Below are 11499 nucleotides of genomic sequence, written 5' to 3' on the forward strand. Positions count from 1 at the left end.
TTTGGAACGTTCAGAATTTCTTACGTGGCATTAAATATCTACAGCACTCTAAGGAACAAGTCAGTCTACGTTAATCACTGCTTTGCCCTGTACTATTATGCCCATGGTTTTAATGATCAGCCATGAGCAAGAAAGATCCTTCTGATATGCTAGAGAATCTACAAAGAAAGGGATGTACAGAAGAATGTAAAAGTGAAAAAAAACTTTCTTCCAATTTATTTGTTGCAGGAATCGCCTCATTTTCCCCGAGTTTGCATAAACTAAGAAAATCATACCTCAACAGCCTCAAAAAGATTAGCATTCCAAGGACTGATCAATCCTAGCTACCTGCACATTCAAGGAAGATACATACAATCATCCAGAAAATGGGAGAAGATTGTCCAAGTCTGCCTTTTCAACCAGAGGGCCAATGTGCATCCGTTTCCATAGTTTCAGACAAGTGCATGAGCAACTATACATTCCAACCATCCACTCCAAAATCTTTCTTTGAAATTTCATGGATATCATACCTGCTGTTAAACAGCTCATCTTCCACACTGTGTACTTTAATGTCACATTTGCAAAATCCCAGGAATTTCTCTAATCTACCATTGTTCCTTCAGTTCAATCTTAAAATTAAATTACATTTCCTGCTTGAAATGATCATCCAGGATGCCCATTACATTGGAAGGATCTGTCTCTCTGCTTGTTGGGCCCACTGGAGAGCTTTTCTTTTTCCAGTGCCCTGCAACAATAGCACACTGAATACCAATGAAATACTCCATCCACCAAGAAAGTATTTTTGGGAATTCTGCTATCTCCAAACAAGCACTAGTGTTCAGCACTACAATTGCCCCAAGGAAGTTAAAGTTGCACCAGCAATTTCTGCCAGGAAGTCTCAAAAATGCCACTGACCTTTATGCTCACAAGGGCAAAGAACTCACAGGCTCCCAAGTTACATTAAGAAGCTTCTATTCTGTCACTGAAGTTGTTAAAAACAAAAAAGCTGTGGTTTTCCTATACAAAAGTATCTTGTTCATTAAAGCATGAAGTCATGGCCTGAACTGCAGGTGGGCAGAAGAGGAGAGTCATTCAACCAGCAGACTAAGCAACTTTGGGCCATGCACATCATGAAGCAGCAAGGGCAGCCTTCCATTTACAACCCTGAAGTCACTTCCCTTTGGTAATCATCAGCCTCCCTCTTAAATAAGCAGGAGACTGCAAAACAGAATGCTAGTAGCTCACCCTTGCACACTAACATACATGCTTCAAGAAAAGCAGGCATCACCAAGCGTTCAAGAGACCCGAGAATTTTTTAGTGATAAATCAGTTTTCTTTGAATCTATCAGGCTTTCCACAGTTAAATACTTCACTTGACTACAATTTCCCTTAGCCTTTGAACAAGGTAAACATCATTTAATCCTCATAACGCATCTGAGCACAGTTACAAGCACATGTCCAAATATCATAGGAGGGGGAAGAAAAAACCCAAACCAAAAACCTTATTTAGGTTAGGAAATATACAAAAGTACCCTATAGCTTCTCTGGTACAAGAATATTTCAGTAACCCAGTAACCCAATACAACTAAAGAGGTAATTTGAAGAAAATACTATAGAGTTAAATTTATTGTCTTTTTAACAGTAGTCTCCATTCAATACCATGACTTTAAAAAAAATGACATCTTGGAGAGAAATTATGCCACCCTCAAAGGGTTTTGAGAGCAAAAGTAAGAATGTCCCACAACTGTCAAAGATGAACAATAGGTAATAGTCGCCTATCACGACCTCAAACTAGACTGAAGTTGCACTAGTGACAAGAAGCGACTGTAGTTCTTATCAACTTTATATTAGATTAGACAGAAAGCACCTTAGCTTTTACATATCATGGAATACCTACACAGAATTAGTTTTAAGTTTAAAATTGGTGGGTTTGCTGCATTAACACAAAAGCACCAAGCAGTAATTTTCCTAATTTCAGAAAGTTACTGAACTTGCTGATCACAACTGACCCACACATTAACGTCAACACAGATCTGAAACAGCAGTCAACTGGGGAAGCAGGAGAAGGGGACAGCCAGGTGGGGTTTCTGGCACTCAAGAAGCACAGAATCTTAGAGCATGCCACAAGCAGCATATTACCCAGACACGACTCCTGAAAAAAGAACTACAAAGGCTGTATTTTAAGGACAGATGATTTTTACAGAGCTTCTTGTTACAGAAATGACAGCATTCTGATACAGTCAAAAAAAGTTGATTTGTTGGGGTTTTTTTTTTTGGGGGGGGGTGGGGGTGGGGGGTGTTGTTTTTTTTTTTTAGAGCAAACATACCAGAATACCCATAGAGTCATTACCAACACACAGTTCTTTCACCTAAGAGGATGAGAAGCTTTTCAGAAGCAGAATTCTGATGCAAACGCCACAGGATTCACACATAAGTGCACGGTTGCAGCAGACATTAACAGGCAGTAACAGTAGCCAGAGATTACCTCGCCTTTCTCTTGAATCCTCTTCTGCACCTCTGGAACGGGTACATCTATATAAATGACCAAGTGAGGTTGCAGGAATTCACAAATGCTGACCTCTTTGATCTCCTTGTAGTGATCAAGACCTGAATAAAAAACCAAAACCAAGCACATTAGAAAGCCAAAGGGAGCCCAGCTGAACACATACACATGTTGCAAATGAGGACAAGTACAATAGGAACAGCATTAAAATGATAAATGATCAAGTAATGAATCTGCAATCATTTATTCAAGTATTTTTTCCTTCATTTGGTAAAGACATTCTATTTAAAAATAAATCGCATCCCCCCCATTTGTATTTGTAGTCTCCTCTTCTTGGATGATATAGCAAGTTTAGGTAAGGCTTTTCCTCAAATAGGATTCAAGAAGTTTTTAGAATTAACAATCTTCCAGAAATAGAAAGTAAAACACAATTAAACTAAGAAGCTACATGCACTGAGATATAAGAATCTATTATAAGTTAAATCAAAGAGGGGATTTGTTTCTGACTTAAGTTTAGAGAAACCACCTTTTAGAGACAGCCCGTCAAGATATCGGGGAGAGACTGCAGTACTCGGGTCACTTGAGATGACCACTGGCTGGGGCTGCCTTCTGCCACAGCCTCATACATGAAATAAACGGCCCCATCCTACCACAAAGCTCACAGTGTGGCAAAGGTGGCAATGGAAAAAAGTTTCATGCTTCAAGAAGACTTTGCAAGAAGTACTTTATTTCCCACCATGAGGGAAACCCAAGGACCAGGCAGGCATTTGCCTTGTCCTCCGATACACACACAAAATCACACTGAGGTAAAGCAGTATTTTAAGAGGTCACCAACTCAGGAGCGTTCCTCTTGACCTGTATTGGAGGCATACTCTGCACTACTGTTACTCAGTAGCTCTGTGCTCTACGTGAGCAACAGCGGATCTTCTCTCCAAAAACACAACAACCAGACTCTGCTTTAGAGGACAGGACTGGAGGACCTCACCTTCTCATACAAGAAAAAAAAAATTAAAAATAAGTGTCTATGAGGAGTTGATCAGGTCTGCACAACTGGATTCTTCTACCACATCACTAACTTAAAGCATTTTTGGGGTAATAGTTGGTGATTAGGAAGCCACACAGGCTCCATTAAACATAGCTCAAGTGCAAGCTTTCCTCAATAAAGCTCACTGGCTTAGGTAGAAACATAGTGCCAGGCTTTCAAATTCAAACAGTTCATGAAAAATTTGAAGCCCACTGTGCTTGGCACCAAAGCAGCAGCAGCACCTCTAATCATAATGTTTGCTTTTTAAGGATTTCAGTACAATCCATTAGTTGTTGTTGGAATTTTGTATTAAATATAAGTTGTGGATTGCTGGGCTTTGTTTGCACCAACTCACGGAATCACAGAATTGTCAGAGTTGGAAGGGACCTCTAGAGAACACCTAGTCCAACTCCCCTGCCAAAGCAGGGTTGCCCAGAGCACATCACTCAGGACTGCATCAAGGCAGGTCTTGAAAATCTCCAGAGAAGTACTTAAAGCAGTAAAACACAGTTCACACACCCCCAGGGTCCTCCCCTGCAAAGCCACTTTCTAGTCAGTTGGCTTGCAGCATCTACCAGTGCCTGCAGCTATTCCTTCCCAGGTGCAGGACTTTGCATTCCCTTCTGTTCAACTTCATGAGGTCGCCATCCAACTATTTCTCCATGTCACCAAAGACATATGGTGTGCCCAACCATTACCTTCCCAAATTTGCATCACCTGCAAATCTGCTGAGTTTGCAGATTTATCCTATCATCCATGCTTTAAATCACAGAATCATAGAATGGTTAGAGTTGGAAGGGAGGGACCTTAAAGATCATCAAGTTCCAACCCCCTGCCATGCACCCGGCCACCTCCCACTAGACCCAGTTGCTCCAAGCCCCATCCAACCTGGTCTTGAACATTTCCAGGGATGAGGCATCCTCAACCTCTCTGGGCAACCTGTTCCAGTGCCTCACCACCCTCACACAAAAGAACTTCTTCCTAATATCTAATCTAAATCTCCCCTCTTTCAGTTTAAAACCATTACCCCTCAATCCTATCGCTACACTCCCTCCTTACCTTTTCTGTAGGCCCCCTTTAAGTACTGAAAGGCTGCTACAAGAGGTCTCCACGGAGCCTTCTCTTCTCCAGGCTGAATAATCCTAACTCTTTCAGCCTGTCTTCATAGCAGAGGTGCTCCAGCCCTCTGATCATTTTTGTGGCCCTCCTCTGGACCCACTCCAACAGGCCCCTGTCCTCCCTATGTTGAGGACTCCAGAGCTGGACACAGTACTCCAGGTGGGGTCTCACCAGAGCAGAGTAGAGGGGCAGAATCACCTTCCTCGACCTGCTGGTCACACTTCTTTTGATGCAGCCCAGGATGCAGCTGGCTCTCTGGGTTGAGAGTGCACACTGCTGGCTCATGTTGAGCTCCTCATCCACCAATACCCCCAAGTCCTTCTCCTCAGGGCTGCTTTCAATCCGTTCTCCACCCAGCCCGTATTTGTGCCTGGGATTGCCCCAACCCTTGTCCAGGACCTTGCACTTGGCCTTGTTGAATTTCATGAGGTTCGCACAGGCGCATCTCTCAGGCCTGTCAAGGTCCCTCTGGATGGCGTCTTTCCCCTCCAGCGTGTCAACCGCTCCACACAGTTTGATGTCGTCAGCCAACTTGCTGAGGATGCACTCGATCCCACCATCCATGTCACCAAGTAGTTAAAGATGTTAAATAGTACCAGTCCCAGTTTAAACCTAGTTCAGCCCCAGTATCCTGCCCTGCCATAGACCACTAGTTATTGGCCTCCAGCTGGACTTTGCACTGCTGATCACAACCCTCTGAGCCCAGCACTTCAGCCCGTTTTCAATCTACTACCCACATATCTAATCCATACTTCAGTTTGTCCATGAGGAGGTTATGAGAGACAGCATTGGAAGCCTTGCTTAAACCAAGATAAAAAATATCCATTCCTCTTCCCTCATACATTGAGATAGCCTTCTATGAGGAGCTGACTATCAGGTGTTTAAGCATGATTTCCTTGTCATAAACGTATAAACTCCATCATAAACTCCATCACCTTCACAACCTCCATATATTTGGAAGTGGCTTCCAGGAAGATTTGCTCCATCACCTTCCTGCAAATCAAGCTGAGGCTGACTGGCCTGTAGCTGCCTGGATCCTCCTCCTTGCCCTTCAAGAGCAAGGAAGAGCAACAAGAGCAACATTTATGTTCTTTGAGATTGAAAAGGGAGCTGGCCATTTAAGGCAAGTAGGCCAAACCCTGTTAACCCATTATTTACCTAATGATGTAAGATTATGGTCTGCCTGAAGGCCCTCTAGTCTTCATCAGCATGCTCACCCACACTTCCAGGGAACTACAGGAGTCTCTGGCTGACAGGACACAAGCAGTACACAGAATACATGTTCTTTAACACCTAAACAGAACCAAAGCCTTGAAGAAAAACTGGAAGTCTCCTGGCTTGAAGTTGGTCCTTGATGCATGGAACAGCAAGGTGCTAAACACCTTATGAACAACTTGAATATTTAAAGAAGTCCCATTTTTCAAGCAGGCATTTTTGTTTCCTTTGAAAAAACTGCACTACCACACTTCTGCAGATTACAGCAAAGTAACTTCCTTTTTTATGCAAGTAACTTACATCGTTTGTGAATATAGCCTTGTTTAAACATTGCATCCAGAAACACAAAGTCGCTGTAAGGAGAGCGTTCCATCACCACACCTTGTCCTGCAATTGAAAGTAGGTTCCAGTCAGCAAGGCTTAAAGAGACTGTAGGCAGCAACATTTAAAATTAAAGACAGTACTCCTCTTACCGTCAATTTTTAAATAATAAATAAAACAATTTATATTGTTTTATTAAATAAAAAAGCAAGGTTTTGGCTTGCACAAATGCAGTGGATATGTAAGCTGAACATGCCTGCCTCACCCATATATTCTCCTACCGTGCCTACCACTACAGTAGCTAAGTACTACTATATTTAAGGAGTACATTTAAATATGTGCCTGAAACTTTCCAGTATTCACATCTTTTAAGAAGTACTTTCCAAAAAAGATGAAAGCACAAGCAACAGGTAAATTAGTATTGGTATAGGAAATCTTTTTTCACCAGAAGACGCTCAAATTATAACAATACCACCATAAAGCAGTATTTAATGAAATCAAGAAGACTGAACATCATCAGGAACTAAGTCTAGGGAGAGTTTTAAGAAGGCTCTACAGCTCAGAGCTAATAGCTATCCTGGTAAGTTCAGAACATTTTTTTGATAATAATCATCAGGGATTGCCAAACTAAAACTAATGAAATTGGTAACTGGTACGTATTTCTTTGCTAGAAATTATAGAAGATACTGTTCTAACAGAAATGTACAAGGTAGTTTTCTATATGGGCTGTGAATCTGTATTCATTCAGAGGAATGAAACATAAAAAGCTTAACAATATAAGAACTTTTCATTTTAAAACGTAGACACTAGCAAAGCACTTCAAAACAGCCTACTTGCAACTTGTACTCAGAAGTTAATTTATAAAAAAAATTTATTTACTGTGAAATCTAACCTGTGGTCAGCAGGTGCTCCAACGCATCAGCATACTGTAAAACACGGTTACCAAACAGCCAAGCTTGCAGTCGATAAGAGTGCCCATCGGGGCATTTCGGATCATTGTAAAACCTCTCTAGGTTACAGAAGCCATTAAATTTCTCAGGCAGCAGCGTTCCATCTCCCGTGATTCTGTCTAGGTAATGGATGTCTGCTTCTGGGAAATATTTCATTCCTGACAAAAAAAGAAACCCACAAGAGAGTACCAATCAAAATAATAAGTTCTGTTCATTTACAGTAAAGATCTATTCAGCTCATTTAAATATATAGCTATACTTCAAATAGCTTTTGAAAACAGCACAAAATCTTTTAGTCAATCACATCACAAAGGTCAGACAAACCCTAATCTGAAATATTGCCACCTTTCACCACCCCAGTGAGAGCTGAGCTATCATTCTAAGCAGAATCTTTTTGCCATTAATCCTCTAATCACCCTGATGCTCTGCATACACCCAGTGCAGAAAATCCTACCTCTCAAGGTGCTCAGTGACTCCACCACACCTAGGAGCTCAGTAAGCAAAATGACTTCATTAGAACTGAAATTTTGTTCACAACAAATCATACCTACACAAGTATCCTGCAGATCTGACACGAGTCCCATCCTCATTTCAAACTTCACCAACATTTTATTCTCCCCTTATCTATAAGCCACCCACATAACGGCGGCATTGTCTAACTAATAATTTGCTAGTCAAGAATTACTGGTTCGGTGAACTTTCTTTACACAAGAACCACAATTACACCATTAAATCCTATTAACTGTTAGGGAAATAGATAAAATAAAGATGTACCTAGTTTTTCTGCTAATTGTTTTGCAAGCTTCCCCTTCCCAGAAGATAAGTTTCCCTCTACCGTAAAGATTTTGCTGTATTCAGTGAACTTTTTTGTAGCTCTGTCTCCCAACATATAAGCCAGCCAGCCATACTGCAAATTCTGCTCAGGGCTGATATGAATTCTTGCCTGAAAGAAAACACAACAAAATTAGCATATTTTAGTTTTCTTAGCTGAACTAGGCATGCTTAAAGTACAGCTTTTTCAGACGTTCTGCACATGCAGGAGGATATGCACCTGCACGTCTATAAAAGGAATTTTTATCCAGTGAAGTTAGCACTGCCATTTCAGTTTAGCAACTGAAGCAGTACTTAGACTAAGCTGTTTATTAAATGCAAGGCTGAGAAGACAGAAACCCCAAAACAATTTTCAGCATGTTTAAAGCTTGAAGCAAGTCTGCTCTGCCAGAACTCCCTGCTCTAAATCTACACAATGACTGAAACATCCCTGACTTGAAGGCGGCCACAGACACATGATGTACCCTGCTTTCCCAAGGAAGATCCAACAGTAGGCTTTTGCTTGCATTTTTGTTTGTTGGGCAGATATTAACATTAAACCCTCTCCCCTCTTGGGACTCTCTCCCAGTACCTCAGGACAGGTACAGCCTTCTTTCTTCACAACTGGACAAAGACTCACCTGGCCTGTAAAGCTGAAGGCAGTACCTTACTGAAACCTGCTCAGCAAAGCCACACAGAGACCTACCTAAATAAATTTTATTTTGAGCAACATAATGAGATTTAATTTTCTTGTGCAAAATGTTTTTTTTTTTATTTAATATTCTTCTGCTTACACTGCCAAAGATCACACTCACAAGCTGGACACTGGGTCATCACACTCTGGTCTCAGGTACTTACTCGTGCCTCTACCTGAAACCTCGCCCCCCCTCCCAAAGCTCCTGCATTCGCCCACCGGGAACGTCTCCTAGGGAGGAGCCGAGCCCAGCCCAGCCCAGCCTCTCCCCGCCGTAGAGCCATCCCCACGGCTCCCCGGAGACGCGGAGCACCCCCGAGCACAAGAAGGCTGTTGGGAGCGAGCAGAGGCCCGCACGGGGGCCCAGCCCCGCTTCTAACGGGCGGGGAGAGGACGCTACCAGCACAGCCCGCCGCCGCCAGCCCCGCGGGGAGGCCGCAGCCGCCCGGGCACCCCAAGGTGAGCCCGCCCGGCCGCGCCGAGAGCCGGCCGCCACAGCCAGGGGAACGGCGGCTGGGCGCAGAGATTTCCCCCTTCCCCGGCCCCGCTCACCGCCGGCAGGACGGCGCTCCCCAGACGGCCCCGAGCGGCGGCAGCGGCGGCGGGGCCGAACTTGGCCAGCCACAAGGACATGGCGGAACCCAGGAGACGTAGTCGACCCCACCGCGACGGAAGGGACCGGACGCGGAGAGATGACGTCACGCCCTCGGGCACGCCCCTGCGGCGCCAGCCACGCCCCCGAGGGGGCAGAGCTGTGTGTGGCGCAGGGAGCGGGCGGCGGGGAGGGCCTGGTGCCGGTGGCGCTGTGTCCGGCAAACTTTCCCTCCCTCCCGCCTAGAAAGGCACTTCCCTGGGAAATGTTGTTCCCCAGGCAAGTGCCAAGGCCCTGGGAGGAGAACCGGTGGTGAGACAATGACACTACTGCAGAGATGACAGGATGATATGGGGTTGGAAGGGACCTCTGGAAATCATCTAGTCCAACCCCCTGCCAAAGCAGGTCCACCCAGAGCAGGTTGCACAGGAACGTGTCCAGGTGGGGTTTGAATGTCTCCAGAGAAGGAGACTCCGCCACCTCCCTGGGCAGCCTCTTCCAGGGCTCTGCCACCCTCACAGGAAAGAAGTTCCTCCTCATGTTCAGGTGGAACTTCTTCTATTCAAGTTTGTGCCCGTTCCCTTTTGTCCTGTAACTGGGCACCACTGAAAACAGACCGGCCCCATCCTCTTGACACCCTCCCTTTGAGTATTTATAAGCATTGATCAGATCCCCCCTCAGCCTTCTCTTCTCCAGACTAAAAAGACCCAAGTCCCTCAGCCTCTCCTCATAAGAGAGATGCTCCAGGCCCCTCATCATCTTTGTAGCCCTCTGCTGTGCCCTCTCCAGCAGTTCCCTGTCCTTCTTGAACCGGGGAACTCAGAACTGGACCCAGTGCTCCAGATGGGGCCTCACCAGGGCAGAGTAGAGGGGCAGGATAACCTCTCTCAACCTTCTGGTCACACTCTTCCTGATGTCCTTGGTGGCTCCTCAGGTGTTGACCCCTCAGCTGAAATGGACAGGAGGTCTCATGCTAAAGCCTCTCCCACTGCCCATGTCCATTGGGTCCTGTCCAGGAGTCAGGAGAAGTGGGATGTCCAGGGCTTAAGCTCTGGGGAAGCAAGCCACATCTGACTGCAAATTAACTGCTTATTCCTGGTTCTTCAGCTGTGATAGGATGCAACGATACATCAGCCATGTTGTGTCCGTCGTGTCACTTTCCATCAGCCACCATGTAATTGGATGTGAAGGATGCAGCTCGGGTGCTGCCCCTGCCTCCTCACCGCTGGCTAGGGACATCAGAGGCAGCCCCAATTCCTGTCCCCTGGCTTACAAGGGGTAGGCAAGACCACTGCTCCCCATTCCAGACCAATGAGTACCCAGCTATTACAACAAAGGCCCCTATGTCTGGCTATCTACACCATTCCAGATTTGCAAAGCCAAAGAAGTGGAAATCAAGATCTACCTCCTTCTCCAGCTGCACGGGAGCCAGTGATCTGGGGCTCTAAAGTTTCTAAAACACTTCCTACACCATGCTTTGGGCCTTTGATTTGGGTTGTTTGCTAGCTATTGCTAGCTGGGAACAGCAAGACACCTTCCATACTGGCACCTTTGAGTGATCCCATCCCTGTCTGGATTCTTGCTGTTCTCAAAGAAGAGGATAGTGAAGGTCCACCAACCCCCATATGTATTTGTCACTCCTTGTGTGACACCAGCTGCTCCCAGCCTGAGGTTGATCGGCCACCATGGAGAGAGGACCCCGTTGCTCTCTGCAGAGAGAAGGGCATCTGCCTGGTGCTTCTCACCGTTGTTCTTTGCTTGTGGCAGAGCTCCCTGGGCCTCCTTCAGCAGGGAAGGTGGTGTGCTACCTTGATGGCCCCCAGAAATGAAAGATGGACCTGGAATGGAGACCAAAATGAGGCGGCAAAGAAAGGATATGGGCAATAACTCAGCAACATGTGCTTCTGCAGTCAAGACGTGCCCAGGCTGTTTGCACAAACCTCACAGCAGGCTCAGGACTCAGGTGACAGCAGCTGAGGACATGTGCACATACCGGAGCTGACTGGCTGCACTTCAAGCCAACCCCGCCACTCCTGCCCTTGGCTGGGATGGGGGATGCTGGAGGACAGGGCGTGCCTTAACCAGGCACATAAAACAGGAGAAGACATGACCGGGAAATCACGCTTGATGCCCACACAGCAAGCAGATGTGGTGGTGGCAAACCTTGCTGCTGCTCTTGGAGGTTTTGCTGGTCCTTGCCACGAGGTGGGGCTGGGTGATGCTCAAGGAAAGCTGCTTTCTGCCTGCCTGCCACCATGGCTTGTCCCACGGAGCTGTGTTATGTTGCTGAGC

General features: G+C 45.6%; 1 protein-coding gene across 2 annotated transcripts in view; it reads right to left on the minus strand.

The window, feature by feature from the left end:
- NDUFA10 (NADH:ubiquinone oxidoreductase subunit A10) overlaps nucleotides 1–9297 on the minus strand; it is a 42827-nt gene extending 33530 nt beyond the window's left edge. The window contains exons 1-5 of one of the 2 annotated variants that reach the window (XM_074144763.1): nucleotides 9168–9297; nucleotides 7886–8054; nucleotides 7054–7269; nucleotides 6141–6227; nucleotides 2465–2586 (exon numbers count right to left, since the gene is read on the minus strand). In XM_074144763.1, the coding sequence (XP_074000864.1) occupies nucleotides 2465–2586; nucleotides 6141–6227; nucleotides 7054–7269; nucleotides 7886–8054; nucleotides 9168–9248 (675 nt within the window). In that variant the 5' untranslated portion in view covers nucleotides 9249–9297. The remainder of the gene's footprint in view (nucleotides 1–2464; nucleotides 2587–6140; nucleotides 6228–7053; nucleotides 7270–7885; nucleotides 8055–9167) is intronic. The other variant, XM_074144764.1, reaches the window with a different exon arrangement.
- Between the last annotated feature and the right edge of the window lie 2202 nt (nucleotides 9298–11499).

This window comes from Numenius arquata, chromosome 3, assembly GCF_964106895.1.
Source record: "Numenius arquata chromosome 3, bNumArq3.hap1.1, whole genome shotgun sequence".
NCBI classification, from domain to species: Eukaryota; Metazoa; Chordata; class Aves; order Charadriiformes; family Scolopacidae; genus Numenius; species Numenius arquata.